Here is an 18,417-nt window from a genome sequence, read left to right on the forward strand (position 1 = left end):
TTTTAATAATTTGATATCTGCAGATAAATTAAAATAATTATATTATACAAAAAAAAAGTTGAAGTTTGTATAAATATACTTTCATTAAAACAGATATTGGAACTTCAAAAAATGAATAATTATTGTAATCATGAAAACTTTGTTCTAATGATATATTTTTTTAAAGTAACATTAGTCATATGCTATAACATGATATTTAAACTTTTATCATATTTATCACATGCTTCCCAAGGTAAATAGAAATACAAGGTTATGCCATAACGCTATAAATGTTACCATGAGTAAATTCTTCCTTGACTGTTAGAGTTAAAGTACTGAAGTTATACTCTATGCCGTCATATCTGTCTGTCTTGCCAAGGATAAAGTTTTCTTTCCAAATCCACCAGTCGGTACGGGACATCAAATTGAAAATTCTTGCAAGCCCGATTACATGATAACATAACCTTGCATTTCTATTAACCTTGATTTTTTGCATGAAGTGTAGACCAGGAAAAATAAAATTACTGACCATAATATCAATTATGTCCTTTATAATGATTTTTTGTTATTTAAACAATAATCTAAAATACCACAGAGGTAATCATTACTAAGTTAGAAGCTACTATAAAAAATGAGTTTTCTCTAAAGTTTTCTTCAACAGAGGTTGAAAATACTTTTATATTAAATAGTATTCCTAAGATTAAAGCTAAAATTATTAGGATGACAAAAACTATAGTGATGTTGATAATGGAGATGGTTGATATAATTTCACATAACAAAGTTCAAAGTCTCCTGCATTTAGTAGACATCCCAAAAACCAAATCATCACGAAAATATGAGTAATTGTAATTATGTCCTTGTTTATAAGAATATGACAAGTCCTAGATAAATAATATATTCCCTGCGAAGAAGAATAATAAAAATGAATCCCAAAATAATGTTCAATAATGCTTAGAAAAAATTGAATTAATTATTTCTATGGATCAATAATTTAAAATTGTACCTCATTTAGTCTGGATTAGATCACAAGACATTTGAATATCTGTTTAATTTTTTTTTTCGAAAGAAATTATTTGTAGCTCAGAATTGCAGTACAAACACCACATACTATGAATAATATTCAGTGCTTTCCCTTGAGTCCTAAATTTTTTAATAGTTTTATTTACCAAAGTATATATGTTAAGGCAATATAGTGTGTGTGTGTGGGGGGGTTCAGAATAGCCATTTGTACAAATTGATGATGTCGATGGAAAACAATCTATTTTTCTTCAATTCCAGATAGTACACAAGCTCTTCATATAAAATTATTACAAAGCGGAATTTCTTTCTTGGATTTGCGATTGAGACCCAAAATCCTTATGTTCCCAAGAAGGAATGTTAATTTTTATTTGATGTATAAGTTCGATTTGTTTTTTATAGACTTTTAGAAGAACTAGATTCTTCACATGATATTTCATTTTTTTTTTTTTTTTTGGGGGGCTCAAAATATATTCTTCAGGAATCGATAATTATCGATTCTAAAAAGTCTATAAAAACAAATTGAACCATACATAAGATATTAATTGCATTCCTTAATGGAAACATAACATCCCCTTCTTCTCCTACACTATGTATAAATTTATTTGAAAAAAAAATATATATCAAGGTTAATACAAGGTAATATCATAACACATGTACGATTATATTCGTTTAACACCACACTTTTGAATAGTGACGTAATAGGATATGATTGGTTGCATGTTTTGGTCCAAATCTGTCTGTTTTGCCCAGGAGTCGGTACGATACATCAAATTGAAAATTCTAGGAAGCCACATAACATGATGGTCTAACATTGTATTTCTATTAGCCTTGATATATATGTATAATTTATTTAGCACAATAAATATTTGGTAGAAGATCCTTCTTCATAATCTTTGATTAATATATTACAAGGTCTTCTGTTTCTGTTGCGTAATTAAAAAAAAAAAAGATAATCTACAAGACTTCCATTATAAGGCACATCATATAACTTTGACGATACAACTACGAATTTATATACACCTTTTGATCTGGAATGAGGACTTCCACATCAATAAGAAAATGTGTTGAAATCATGATGAATATAATTGAAGAAGTACTTTTTACGTAATAGATGTAACTTAAAAGTAAATATTTGAAAAATGAGATGAAGAAATGTAGATATTGCATAAATCTCAAAAAACAAGCTAAAATATTATACACCATTTATAACTTCTGCAAAACTGACTTGATTTCATAGAAAGTATTCATTGATATGAGAAAATCCATTTTGAAAATTCAAATAATAGAAATAGTTTCTGTATTGTTTGATTATTACTTTATATGTTGAATTCTAAAATAAGTAAATGTAATAATGAAATTGTGCAAGTTGTTAAATTTTATATAAAACTTAAATAGTCATATATATTGTGCCAACTGGTATTATTAATACATGAAAGATAACTTTGAATTTGACTATCAATTCCGTTCATTAACTGAATAATGGATTCATTTTCATGTTTTATCTTTTTTATTAGCAAAAATGAGAAAGACAACATTAATAATGAATATATATAAAGACTAAGTTTATATTTATTGTTGAATTGACAACTAATTTTTTTTAATCTATTAAGAAGTTATTTTATTCATTAAGTTTTTGAAGAAATCGTCCTAATTCGTTATATTACCGAAAATTAGACTAGAGTTTGTAAATATAACTCTAGGATTCACTTTTCATCCTTATTTTCGTTGTGATGATAACAGCGACAAAAGTGCTAAGGGTAAGGATTAGTCTCATTTAAAATTCGGTATAGCCCGATTCTATATCTATTGTTGATGGCACCATATGTGTTTTATTACTGTTAACGTCGTAATTGTTGTTAATAATGGTATATTAAGTAAAATGTGTTTCAAAAATCATATTTGTACGGATTCATAAATCAGGATAGGGAAAACATTGTTCCACGATTCGAAAACGATTAAATTTCTGTCTATGGTCCTAGATCGCAGCCGAGGCCGAAATGTTGGTCCAAATCGGTCTAGAAAAAATCACTTCAGACCAAAATGAAATTATAATAAATCTTGGAACGAAATTTAAAATACTAGTAATGTAAAAATTACTAAATATCTAGGTTTATTATAAAATTTTGTATTGAGTTATTATTAATAATAAACCAAATATTAGTTTTTTGTTTTTTTATAAATTTATTAATAATTTTTGTTTTTTTATAAATTTATTAATTATTTTTGTTTTTTTATAAATTTACTAATAATTTTTGTTTTTATAAAATAATATATTGTTTATAAAGATATATAAATAAGCAATTTTACTATGTATTTTAGTCTAGTTCAATAAAGTTAAGGTACAGAAAATTAGAACTAAAAATGTGTATTTCTTACACTAATTTTTTCATAGTTTTAATTTTGTTGATTGTAACCCAACGTGTCAACTATTTTCTATTAAAATTGAGCCTTAATATTTTAAAATACTTTTACTAAATGATCATAAGATAACCACCATCGTCTTTTTCAATCAAATATCAAAATTAATTTAATTAAGAATATAATAAGAAATATCCGAGATGATTTTGTATTTGAGGTGGCTGATATGCTAGCCAAAGCTAGAACCCTGGATCAACCTCCTATCCGAATGGTTAGACTCCTCGGTTATCTCTTAGGAAGAAGGTCTTTGTCCATTACATAAACAAATAGCATACACTTTGGTCGACCTTGAATATTGCCGTCAAAGCCGTGCAATACTCGCTATAGTTAGACTTGGGAGATGGAAGAATCTCTTGGATTTCCGAAAGGAAAACTGAAATCCTTTTTTCAGTTTATCATGGGGCATTGTCTCCTATGCCGACCCTATCACCTCATACCCTATGAAATTAGCCCACTATGTCGTGGGTGGGGTTTAAGAAATGAAGAACTCTTTCATCTGGTTTATGAATGTCCTAAATTTATTATTGTTCTGACACAGCTTTTAGACAATATTCGACCTTTTCAAGGAAATTCCGTCTCCAGCTTCTCCAGCTTCTCCAGGTTTTTAATTAATTCTGATATTGGGGTCTAACTGAGCAATGCACCATCCCTATAACACGTTCAGGATGACTGTAGTACGATACCTAATCCGGCAAACTATTGCGAGGATACTAAAAGTTAAAGTTATTTTTATATGTGCTTGAACTGATTATATGTTTTATTTGAAGTGTAGCAATAAATGTTTTAATTAAAAAATTAACCAGAAATATCGTATTATATTTGCTAAAAGTATATCTTAATTTATTAGATTTTTAACTTTTTTATATTGAAGTTAAATGCCATCTACTTTTAATATTCTACATCCTTCTGCAATGAGGTTTTCCCTATCAAGTAATATAGACTTACTTGTCATTACATTATACAAGCTTCAGTGAAGTGTGGCTATGGCAAGTTAAACAATTTGTATTCCAAAAAATAAAATAAGATTACAGAATAAAGATTTTCTATTTATCTGCAAGCCATTTATTGAAAAATATCCTATTCTGACCCTCCAAATTTGCCTTAGGCAAAATTCATACCTAATTGGAAATTCTTTATTTCAGTATGAATGACTATTTAACATGGATAATCACCATCTACGAAACGTAAGAAGCTTACCTTTTCATTTAGTTATTCAAAAGATATTGAATATACTTGGAATACTGTGGAATTCTGATAATACCGTTAATGACATTATTGTGACTCGTAAAAAGTAAAGGAATATATTTCTGAACAGCAGCAAGTCTTCAAGATCCCCTATTTCTTCTCAAATCACGAAGCAAAAAAGTGAAGAATAACTTTTATGATAATTTTTTTTTTAATAACACCAAATTGATCCTTCCTGAGTATTCCAGGATTAATACAACACGAGTTTTTCTAATTGATGATGGTAATGCTTAAATGATAACTTTATAATCAGGCTCGCTGAGGTTTTCGAGGAAGAGTTATAACAATCAGCCTAAGCCTACTGTTATACTTAAACAGGGATAGCACATATGAAATTGTTTAGCAAAGAAAAGACATTGACATTATACTAGAATAATATTGACGACGATGATCTGGATCCAGAATGGCAAGGTTCAACAAGGGGAGTCTATAGGATAATACATATATATTGGGGCGAGGGGGGAGTGTGCTCTTGGTTTTAAAATATTTTTGCAAAAAATACAGAAATTAATATTTCAAAATCCCCAACTATTGACAAAAAATTCAAAATTCAGCAGCTGTTCTCACAAAATTTAATTTTTGGAAACAAATTTGAAAAATTAAATTTATAATATAAAAATTTAAAAAAAAATTAAATATTAAATTTTTAGGAGATAAATTTTAAAAATCAATACTCTTTTATTTTGCTAAAAACAGAATCTTGTATTTCTAGTACCAATATATGTATAACATAAATATAATTGATATGATCAAACTGAATCCAATGATTGGACCTGTAAAAAATTTATTAACAGGTTATAATAAACTAAAAATTTAAATGATAATATAAAGTTATTTAAATTTATACAATTAAGAAATGAGCTTAATAGCTTTTATTCGTTATTATACTTTGATAATACAAATTTTTTAAAAGCTATAATATATATTTGGAACTAATTGTTGCATGTGTTTGATAGTTATTGAATAATAAATATTTTTTGTTATTGAATTTTTACTATTATTATATAAAATAAGACATAATTACTGCTTTTAGTATGTTAATTAAATATTACCTACATAGTTACTTGTTATGAACAAAAATGAAACTTCATTTTCTAGTCAAACAACTTGAATTCCTTTCGGAATGCAATTCAAATCCAATATTCTCAGTTCAAATAAAAATGATAATTTTTTATGTTCTTCCGGTGTTTACCATAACTATTGAAGTATTTTGAAAATTTAATGACGGAAATAACTCTTCCTTCAACAAACAGAGCTTAGTAAGTTTGTCAGGCCATATATATTTAGTCCGAAAATCTTTGTCTTTAAATTGAAGGGAATAAATAGATTTCTTGTACGAATGAACTTATTTTCTATTTTGAAAGTATTACAATAAATTGATTTATTTTTTGTTTAAAGTTATTAAAGAAAAATACTATTACATATAACTTTGAAAGTATTTTCAAAAAAATATTATAGTTCTGTTTCCAAATTCAAGTTTATTTATGAATTTATCTCAAGCACTTAAAGTAGACTGACGCTTTATTCAGCTTATTATTATATATTTACACATCAAAACTTACTTTATATTTACATGTTGATATCTTTACTTTGTATTACACCTGTTACTGAAACTTGTATCATTTAATTATAATATTTCAACATAAAATTGAGGATCGCATTGCTGAAGGATTGGAAGTGTTATAAGTAGATAGTGTTAAACTTCCAAATAAAAATTATTAATCCGATAGATCCCATTGCATAACTTTTGTTAAAATAATATTATATTTATTGTTATTAAATGAATTTTGATGTTTGCTTAAAAAAGATTATGATTATTACATTACATTTAATCAACATTTAATAGTTGACACGTTAGGTTTCCGTTTTACAAAGTTAAATCTTATGAACTATGGAAATGAATGTATGAAATAAGAATTGTTAGTTCTAATTTTCCTATATTTAGTAAATAACTAAATGGACTTAGACTAAAATAAACAATAAAATTACTTATTTACTTTTCCATATAGATAATATGTTCTTTTATTGAAAAATAAATAAATTCAAATGTAAAAATGAAAAAAACATTAATATTTGATGGATTATTTTCAAAAATTTAGTACAATATTTTAGAAAAGAAGTAACTTAAATATATTTTAAAATTTTAAAATTATTAGCTCTATAGAGTTATTGTTAAAAACTCTAATTTCTTCTTTAGAAATGTAACGAAGTGAGACGATTTCTTTAAAATATTCTCATTGGTTAATAGACAACACGTCTATAAGAAATTGTTCTTCTGAACATAATATGTTTAGGTGCAGTCCTTGGTTGTTCCTACTGAAGGAAATATACATAAAAGTATATGTATTTCAAAGACAATTCCTAGGTCAGATGGAGTAATTTGTGATACGATAATGTTTGCTTTTACTCAATTAATGCATTACCATCTGACCAATTAAATAAAAATATATATGTGGTGCTCAGGCCTTTACGAGACTTAGTATATGAAATTAAAGTAAACACACTTAGTTACTATAAATCTTCCTTTATTAACTACCTTACTTCCTCTGGTTCCTCTTCCGATCAGTTGTGACCCCTTTCATGTCTAAACATGGCTACTACACTTCACCCTTTTCGAAAAACAAACACACACACAAAAAAAACCAAAGAAAACCCCAGTAACAATAAACTATAAGAACAAAAAACACACAAAATTATAAATTAAATATAACCATGTGACACACAGAAAATAACAATTATTTATATTCTGATGAACTCAACTCAGGTTTCAGTCAGTTGATAGGGATAATTTCTGGAGATCCTTTTATTTACACATTGAAAGTTGAGTTGTCTATACCCAGAAGGGTATACAGACTTAAATAACATTCTGTGGTTTGAATTCTATGATCCCTAATCAAAACTCTCTTACAATTACGTCTTTCCTTCGAAGTTTAAACTGTCTGTGGTGGTTATGATTAGTTACAGAATACAGTATATCTCGAATAATTAATCGAACTGAATTTGATGTTGAATTCATCCAATGTTTTCGTTGGGGATTCGTATGTTTTCTCCATATACTATTTATGCCGGGGTAAACTCACTGTCGTTCATTTGATTGCCTCTCATCTCTAACAAGCATAACGGAAAATTTTCATCCCATTTGCAATCGTTTGATCTAACGAATTATTTTAGTTTTCTATGAATTATCTCCAGTAATCCATTAGCTTGCGGTCCATAGGACGTCAACATCGTTACCTTCAATCATGTGATATAAAATGTCAAAATCTATCTGTCTTGCCCAACAGTCTGTACAATACATAAGATTGGAAATTGTAGCAAGCTCGATTAAATTATGGTCTTCCTTTGTATTTCTATTAACTTTGCTATAGTGTAAATTCCGTAACCACTCCGTCTAGAGCTGTATTAACTTCGTCAAGCCTAATAGGACGAAATCATTTCGTTAACTAAACTTTTTTTCACGTCGTAGACGAGACAAAAACGAAAATCTGACAAAAATCAAGACGAAGACGAAATGAAGACGAAACGGGCGAGTACGAAACTCTACGAAAACGAAATTCTAACGAAAACGAAAATGTGACAAAGACTTAACTCCAAAGAAGACAAAACACGAAACAAGTTGCAAAAACGTTTCGGAAAAATTTCTCACCCGTTGAAGAGACTAAAATAGAAACTAATGAGCTCCTCCCCATGTTACGTGTACCCCAATTGGAATTACCGAAGTTTGACGGGGAACTGACCAGTTTTGCGTCATTGATGGATGCTTTTATAGCAAACCTGATAAGTATAATATCAATACTATAACGAAAATTACTTTTTTGAGATCTGCACTCCATGATACGGCTCTTTAAAAAAATTTCATTTCTTCCTGTGACCAAAGAAAGGTATGACGAGGCTATCAGATTATTATAAGATACTTTAGGTTGTAGTCGGAGTGTGATATCCAAGCTGGTTCATAAATTTGTGGGTCTAAATAAAGTAAGAAATAATTCCAATGATCTTCATCATTTCCAAGATGAAATAATTACGATTCAACGTGCTTTAAAGGCGAATGATTAAGATTTCGAAGATCCTAATGTAAGAGGATTTGTATTCCTCTTCTGGAGAGTAAAGTGGCTGGTCGCCTTAGGGATGCATGAGAAAGATTTGTTAGTAATATTCAAGATCAAGATTTGATCACAATAGACAAAATTCCTATTGCATGTTAGAATTGCAGCTAAGGTTGTGGAAACTCGCAATTCAATGAAGACTGATGGAACATTGCAAATCATGAAAAAGGTGTTAATAAAAGTATAGTAAATTGGTATCAGTGCCCTAATAATTGTAAAGAACAACATTCACTCGATGGTTCTGTGTTTTTCAAGAAGAAAACTTACAATGCCCGTCAATCACAAGTCAAAAATCTCGGTGTTTGTTTTAACTGTTTGAAAATGGGTCATCGTCTAAGGGAATGTTTATCAATTAATTCATGTCAAAAGTGTAATGGTAGGTTCCTTGATGCTCAGGGAAGCAGTGGTGGTTGGTAATGATCGAACTTTTGAACCAGTGGTTCACTTGTACAATCTGGGGTGTATTGTAATATATTAAAAGGGGTCCTTGATACTCAGAATAGTGGTGGCGATATATTTTTATCCCCCTGATGGATAAGCAGTTGAGTAACGTAACCTGTGGGCCGGCGTTTATTATAATATATTCGAAAGGTGGGCGTGATACTCAGGGTATAACTAGGAACTAGCTGTCCATCTGCACAACCTGTTGGCCGAGGTATATTTTTAAAATAAGATTGAGTCTCTGGTGATAATTTCTTATCATACAATAATTTGACTGTCTGAATAAATATAAATATTAATGAAAATGCACTTGATCAGAGATGTCTAACATTTTAATATAATGGGCTGCATTACCACCAAAAATATTTCAATGGGCTTCAGAATCAATTAAGTTAAGTTTCTTGAAAAATGTCTTAAAAAACTTATCAATACAAATTTATTTCCATTTGAGACCAAATGTAAAAAGAGTCCAAATTTAATTATGTACGGCCAAACTGCTTAATAAAAGCTAATCTAGCAACCCTGTTAGAATCCCGGAAAATATAAGATACCGCCATATATTTTTCAATGTTTTACGTATTATGAGCGTTCTACGCGTTTTATGATATTGCGACAATTTTGTTAAAAAATACTACTTAACGTGAGAATGAGTAGTGTGATTAAACTAAACATTTGATGGTACGCAATCCACAGGTTGGACATCCCTGTACTGGATTATTACATTGCGTGTGTGCAATGAAATTATACCTTAATAAAATCCTTAATGATCAAATTGGCTGCAATAAATTGTTTAATGATCAAATTACCCATAATCATTTTACCTGACAATTTATTTAACGTAAAATGACCACACTATTATAAATTTTATAGATAGCTCGGGCATTGTGAAAAATACCCTGGATTTTCCACATTATCCGTAACATATGTATTATATGTCCCACATGTTGTGCAATATATCAGTATGGCCTGGAGTAGGTTCATAACTCACCGCTAAATCGATGTAATTGGCAAATGAACCCCTTATGCGAGACTCTATTTACTTTTTCCAGCGAAGCACGTAATTGGCTAATAGCCTAACCCTAATTCACTGTTTTAAAAGAGTTTAACTAATTTTTTTACTAATATGATCCATTTGACTTCTCACTGTGTTTGCAAAGGTGGTCAGCATCAAGAATGGGGACTTAGGCTTATAAATGTTTAAGAGACATAACTATAAATTACAAAATTGCATTTGTTATATTTGTAAAGTAAAATATACAAAATCTGATAAATTTAAGTCCCTTGTGAATCATTCATGACCATTCTTTGGTACCAGTGTTCTCTTTTCTTTGTATTCGTATTCGTAAAACGCGAATATTGACGTATTTAATTCATTGAAGGCCCCGGTGTTTTGCAATATCGTTATTATGGGCTTATAAAATTTTGATTTACTCATTAGAGAATATTTGATGATGAGTCGGCATTAGGTATCTTTCATTTAAGTAAATAGGAACTAAATACCTTTTCTAAGTTTTTTATTTTGGAAAGGGGGGCTTTAATTTGAAGAAAAAGGCACGAATATAACAATAATGAATTAGAATAAAGTTTTTTCTGTATGTATTTATTTCAAATTAGACACCTCATGGATTCGAACTAGTAGATGGTGAATTAGGAAAGTCAATTAATTTTTATGTAATGGTTTTTGTATAAACTACATATTAATTCATAATTAGTACGTAAAAAAATTAAATGAAAATTTCTCACAAAGTTTTTCCAATCTCTGACACGGATATTTTTATTCTCTGTACACTTTTTACGTCTCTAAAGATAGTGTACTCAATTTTAAATAACACTATCGAACAAAATCACACTTTTTTATACACTATAAATGTTCCCAGCAGTTAAAATAGTAATAGCAAGGAGTTTAAGGTAAAACAGCCCCAGAGATTTTTGAAGAAACGGATACTTCATAGTGACCAGTCCGTTATCAATAACAGAAAACTTATTTTAAATAACCCCTTTACAAACTCGTATTAGAAACTGTTTCCATTCCGTTTGGAGACAGCCTATCTCTTGACGAATTCCAGACACTCCTTGGAAGATGAAAATAAATGTAGTTTCTTTAAAGACGAAGTGGAAACGTTCTCTCACCTCTTCTTGGGTTGTCTGGAGTAATCGGAGCTACGAGATATGTTCGAGGAAATTATTATGAAGTGAGCTGGGGAGTCGGAGTCGTGGAATCGGAGTTGGTGCCATTTTTTGTGGAGTAAGATTCGAAAAGTTTGTACCGATTCCAAATAAAAAAATTATTATAATTTATGTAAACAAAACTTGTTTATAATATATGGCTTAAATTGAGTATTCGTGAAGTTATTTTCTAAATGGTTATAAATTCTAGAAACTAATTTATAAGTTTACTTCAAAAATTTTAAAGGTGCTCTATAGTCCATGCAACAACAATTCCCAAACCATTTTTAAGTCTAAATTATTATATTGGGTATAGCATAGGCAGTAGCCGTGCTAGTTTATTAATTAGACTTGTAAATAGTCAATTTCATCGGAGAAAAGTGTAACATGTTAGTGAGATGCTGTGTGTAAAGTTGTTCCTTGATTACGAATACATAAATTATTGTCCGAAAGTTATCAATGTATTAGCAATAGATAGATTTTAATTAATTTCCTTTGTGTTTATCTAGTTAAATATATTATATTTTAAATATTTTCTTATAATATAGCACAATTATTTACTATATATAACTAACTACCTATAACTATAAATCAAAATATATATTTATGAACTGAAAGGACTCAATAGGACTCATATTGGCTACAAAAAATATTATTTAAAAGTAGTAAATGTTGTTGGATTCGGAGTCGTAGAGTTGGAGTTGTTGATATTCAAAATACTGGAGTTAGTCAACATTTATGTACTGACTCCACAACACTGGTTATGGAAGGCTACGGAGTAACACTGATTGAGTAACAGGCTTTTCTTGATTTTTCAAGAAGCTGACGAAGACATGAAGATCGAGACACTTATTACCGGTTTTCTTTTCAATGTTTACACAAATAAATATCACAGAGTCCAGTTAAACAGTTCAGTAATACTGAAATTGATTGAAAAGGAAATGAGTGCACTTGCACTTCTGCACTAACTAGTCTTTATAGAGTCACACGTTTTTCAGTTCTTTTTTTATAACTCGTTTTTGCCCTCTTTTGTTTACACGTTTTAGAAGCTTCATAGTGAAAATGAATGAATTTGTATAAATCACTTTTATTATGATATAATTACAGTGTATTTATATGTATTTTATTATTTATATGCACTTATTTTAATTATTTATTGATAATGATTATTTTTACCTGTTTGGTGGAGAATAAATAATAGTAGTACGGCGGAAAAAATCTATAATCTCCACATATTCTCCATGATCTGTCACACTTCTTCACCCTACGAATAGGTGAACTCCGTAGGCTATCTAATTTTTCTATTATTTTTGCATTGAGTAACTTATCGAACAGGGCTTTGGCTCTTCATTTTCTCATTATTTAATCTATGAGGCTTACATCTTACAGGTATTCCAGTATTTACAATCCTGTGAAATATATTCTTGTCAATATTAAACTGTTAAAAGTGAGAAAGTTTCTACACAGGTTGGGAAACTCTTACTTAATTAAAGTTTTATTGAAATAGATTAAGGATATTCGATTAGATTTCCCTCCGGATGTTTCAAGAGTTATTCTACCTTCTACTTGGGATGATAAAAGGGCTTCTTAAAATATCGAGGTTTATATTGTTTCTTTTGAGGAAATCTAACCTTAGTATAGGGTTTTTGACATCCGCAACTGAAATGCCCAAAAGATTTTCTATTATAATATTTGAATTGTATGAACAATATGTCCTTCATTTTCTAATTCTAGACCCTTTGGCTGCAAATAATCTTAAATAACTTGATTTTAAAGGATATACATCGTTAGATATATGTCTTGATTGACTAATTCTACAAGAAGAACAGATCTCTACTAAATATTTAATTTGATTTTTTATGCCTATAAAATAAAGGAGAGACACGTATCATATTAATTTATTTAATAATCACCGTCATTACTATCAATATTTGACTTAGTAAATTTTAACGGGGGACATACATGTTGAGTGAAACATTTTCAAGCTCCTGATCCGAATTTTTGATGATAGAAGCATTCTTTCTCCATTCTTGATTGGTGTCGAGGTAATTAATTTATTTTATAAAGTGTCTTTTGAATGGATTGACCTGAAATTTTGGTAATTTATGTGTTGATGGGAATATCAATTTATTTTATATATATTATTTTACATGTTCTGCTTCAGCTTGTAATAATTCGATATATTTATCCATATTGAGATTCTTCCAAAGGATCATACATTTTAGATAATATACTTTTAATCTTCTCATAATGTGCATCTTTGCTTCTGTCTAGCTCCTATTCGTCGAAGTGACCAGTTACTTCCTCAGACAATCCTAATATAACATTAAAAAAAATAAAATTGCTTTTATGATTTTCCCACCTTTGAGATGAAATTGTGCTTCTACTTGTATCAGCGATTGTTTGGGCCGTTTTTCCCTAAAAGGAATCATCTTAACAGAAACAGCCTTCTTTTGCATAATTTGAAATTTAATTTCTTTATTTTCTCTAGAAAAGTTGTCTTTTAACATATTCTTTTTTTACTCCACGTTGTGAGTACTAATATTTTTGTTTATATTTCATCTTCTTAAATGCAGGCCTGCTACGTCACAGGAGGTCATTATTCATGGACAAGAGAGGCAATATCAACTCCTCTCTCTATATATTATATGTATAGTTGATAATATTATAGAGAAAAACGCGTGCGAGGAGACAGAGGGGAGAAAGGCACATGGTATCATTGTTTAAAATACTGATGTGATTATCACTGATAATCACATCAGTATTTATCAGTTGCCTGCTTTATTATGATTTTTGAGGGTGTAACAAAAGTATTTATTAGCAAAATGTTTAATAAAGATATACGTTTTATATCTGTTACAGTAGATTTGAAAAAGTCACACTCCATGAAATTGTAATTCATTATGAACCTTATTCTCAGAATAATAGCTAATGAAACGACAAAGTAGAGTATTTGAAATATATTTGAAGCTCAAAATTTAAAAAAGAAGGCTTTAATTAAATATAATCTACATACTAAAAAATAAACCATTAAACATTTAAGTTAAATATACAAAATTAAACAATTAAAATCATATAACTATTAATAATAATAAATTATAAATACAGAATATTGAAATAATAGATTGATCCAGATAATTTTTTCTTGTTCTAACATCGGAATTCAGTTAAATATGTCATAACTTTAGGTTGTAATACACAATGAACCATATTCTCAAAATAATAACTAATGAAAGTAGAGTATTTCGAAATATGTTTGAAGTTCCAAGTTTAAAAAGAAGGCTTAAATTAAATATAATCTACATACTAAAAAATAAAACATACATTTATGTTAAATATACAAAATTATAATTCTAAAAAGTAAAAAGTATAATTCTAGATAGGAGACCAAAGGCACATTCCGACAAACCATCTGTGTCTCATCTGGTAAGTAATTCCCAAATTCCTGGGCCTCCATTTTCAGAAATCACGAAAGAAGGCCACGTTATTTTAGGCATTTTATTCAGTTCTCTATCGACTATCACCATCTAATATTATATTAATATTGAATAATAAAGGCGGGAATGATGACGTTCTTGATTGATAGAAGAAAATGTATATTATTGAATCAATGATGCCATAAGTATTTCTTCTCTTCTCCTCGCACGCTTTTCTATTCTTACCAAAATTATCACCCTTAATTATATGTCAGTGTTAACATTGTGGTAGTAGGTTCTTTACGAGATAAAATTAAAGTGAACACACTTAGTTATTATATATCTTCTTTTATTAACTATATTATTCCATCTATTCCCTGTTCCATCGGGGGTGCTGCCTTCCATATCTAAAAATGGTTACTGTATATATATTAATACCTTAATACATTTAAGAAAACTAATATTCAATATACTATAAAATCATAATTTAGTATTTATTTCTTTTATTTTCATTATTAATGGTGTTTTTCGTATGTATGCTAATAAAAATAATTAATTTTGGAACAGTTTTTATATAGCGAATTGGCAATATTCAATGTTACCCATAACTATGTTAGAACAAGATTACAAATACTGAAAAAGTTAGAAATAACTGTGTATCTGTTCAACATCACCAAGCACATATATATTGTATGATCCTTGTACTTCTTTCTCAATTAGAATAGAAAACATATTCACATTGTTAAGAGAAATGAAATGAGTCTTTTTCAATTATATTAACGATTAAGGAATAAATTTAGCTTAAGAAATGTCCATAGTTAATAGTATAACCAACTTTTGATGATTTTTGCTGCATTCAACACTCATATTATAATATTTGTGTTCAGTGTAGACATCGTGCAAGTTTTCTTTAATATCGTCGTTGATATTAAATGTCCCATCATTTAAAGGATTACTTCGTAGAGATTTACTGAACTACGTGACCAATTTTTATCTGATTTGCAACACATAGCCTTTGAATAACAATTCAACATATAAAAGTTGGTGTACTGCAATACTAGTTATGCGCCTATAAAATGAGACTTTCGGCTATTGTCCCTAGGTGTAACCAGTTAGACATTATAAACCGTTCCAAAAATCTAAATACTTATATTCACATGTGTCAACAATATTTAATTCATTGTTTGTACAGTTTCATTTCAACAACGCACTTTTTTCGCTCGTAAAAATGTCTTTGTACCTACAAACTACGATGTGCGGACATAATTGATTTTCTGTTACCAATCGAAGAAAAATGTTTCTCAAGCCCATCAAACGCTTGTGGAAGCTTATGGTGGACATATTCTAAGCAATGCACAGTGCTTTTGATGGTTCGAAAAATTCAAAAGTTGAGATTTTGTCGTGAGAAATGGAGAGCGCTGCCGACCTTTGAAAAAGTTTGAAGACGCTGACTTGAAAGCATTGCTGGATGAATATGATGGGTAAATGCATGAACAGCTCGCAAAATACTTGGGTGTTGACTTTTGAACCATGCTATAAGCAAAAAAAAAACCCAAATATAATGACAGGGGACACAAGGTAATTTTCCATGATGACAACGCACAAATGCATCGCTTCATAGCCTCTCTCTAGTTTGTTCAATCGTACAACAGGGAACCTCTTGCTCATGTGGCTTACTCACCAGACCTGGCACCTTCCGATTATCACTTGTTTGCATCGATGGGCATCATACTCAATGATTTACGATTCGATTCTCACGCTGAACCCAAAAAATTGATCGATGACTGGTTTGAAGCCAAAGACTAACAATTTTTTTGAAAAGGCATCTATAAATTGCCTGAAAGATAGGGAAAATGTGTGGCTAGAGAAGACACATACTTTAAAAATAAAACTTATAACCATTTTTTCAAAATTAACCTTCAAAATTAACATGTTTCTATGATTTGGGAGTTGAATGTCTTTGATATCATAATGGGATGCAACTATGCCTGGTACAAAAATACCATGATCCTTAAATAGGTTCTCCATTAAAGGTTTTAGTCTTCTTTTCTTAATTTAATATTTGCGTTTTACAGGTTATTAGATAACTTTCCAGTCAACTTATGTTGCTGTGTGAACTCATTTTTTTGAATAATGAGGACCTAGTCTACGACCTGCCAATTTCTTTATAGCCACAGTGAAAGAAAAAGTTGTCCAAAAAAACTCTCTGTTCATTAATTTTGCATTTCTTCTTTTGATCTTCCATGTCCAATACACAAAGGTTTCATTACCCAATGAAGCAATAAAATATATTTCTAAGGTTGGATATCACGAGTAAGAAATATCTTCGAGGCTAAAATAACTAAAACAAGGAGTTTTATTTCCAATAGTATCCAAATGTGTCAAAGAACAAGAACAATCATTTCCGAGATACGCATCCATATAATTTCCATGTTTCCAAAGGTAGGATATTAGAGATATCTCTAACAGATGAAGAACAAATCAAGAAATTTATATTAATATGATTGATCCTAGAATATTTTAATGGCATCGAAGGATTGAATAACATATAAATATGAATAACGTTATTGCAGATCAAATGGTAAAAAATCTAATTCTACACGCATCAATAATTAATTCATCCTTATTATCAATTTCATAATTTGCCATCCTTAAGTGACTATACTGAGTTCAAGGATCCATAAAATCTTATATTAAAAATCCATTAAAATTAAGCTACAGATTTTAGCAATAACGACCTGTTATTATTTTTTTCTTTTTTAGCAAATGCGGTGAAATTTTGTTTTACAAGAATATCTTAGTCTTTCTAATGAAACAAATATAACTAAAAATATAAACATCCAGTTTTTTATTTCCTTCGTATTAATCATACTATGTTTTTTGGTTTTTGTTTATTTTCTTCTTCTCACATTTGTTGAATTAATTGGTTTGATTAATCTATACATAGTTGGATAAAATTGAGCAAGTTAATAATGTTAAAGTGCAAAAATGGTATTAAACATTCCAATTTTGAGACTTTTTGTTTTTTATTATTTGAAGAAAATCTTTTTCTTTATTTAATCCCCAGTGGTACTCTATGATATTTATGTGCAAACTAACACTTAGCTACTTTATACTTAAAAGTTTTCTCTTAAATAATAATAACAGCTTTCGAAATATTAAAAAAAACTTTCTCAAATTGCCCACTAGAAAAAATCTATATTCTAAATCGGCAGTACCTAACCTTTCTGATTTTGTGACCCTTTGATAACATTTGCCATGTTTTGGTGAGACCAAAGAGCCTGTTATTTGGGTTGATCCTCCTTCACTATATTTTTGGAGGTAACTAATACTTGGCTATATAGCAACTTTGACTTCTATATATCAGAAAATTTATCAGCACAATGTTTTTTACTTACAAATTTATAACAATTTTATTAACACACAAATTTGTTATACTTTAACTACAAAAAGTTCAAATTGCGAAAAGCAAAGAGTGCGGTGAGAAAACTGTGGATGGTTCTTTATCACCAAATCTGAAATCCTTGGATCCGTCTTTTTAAGAGCACAACGCCTATCATCTTCTGCTAGAAGTATTCCCCTGTATTAAAATTTGATAACAAGCAAACACAATGTAATGTTGTTGG

At 29.3% G+C, this 18,417-nt stretch overlaps 1 protein-coding gene across 2 annotated transcripts in view; it reads left to right on the plus strand.

The window, feature by feature from the left end:
* The window catches only part of LOC121126613 (uncharacterized), an 87,800-nt gene that overhangs the window by 409 nt on the left and 68,974 nt on the right, over positions 1-18,417 (plus strand). The window contains exon 2 of one of the 2 annotated variants that reach the window (XM_071892076.1): positions 4,560-4,601. The exons of the other annotated variant lie outside the window; for it this stretch is intronic. Within the exon in view, the coding sequence (XP_071748177.1) occupies positions 4,560-4,601 (42 nt within the window). The remainder of the gene's footprint in view (positions 1-4,559; positions 4,602-18,417) is intronic. 2 annotated transcript variants of the gene reach the window in all.

Source organism: Lepeophtheirus salmonis, chromosome 12 (assembly GCF_016086655.4).
Source record: "Lepeophtheirus salmonis chromosome 12, UVic_Lsal_1.4, whole genome shotgun sequence".
NCBI lineage: Eukaryota > Metazoa > Arthropoda > Copepoda > Siphonostomatoida > Caligidae > Lepeophtheirus > Lepeophtheirus salmonis.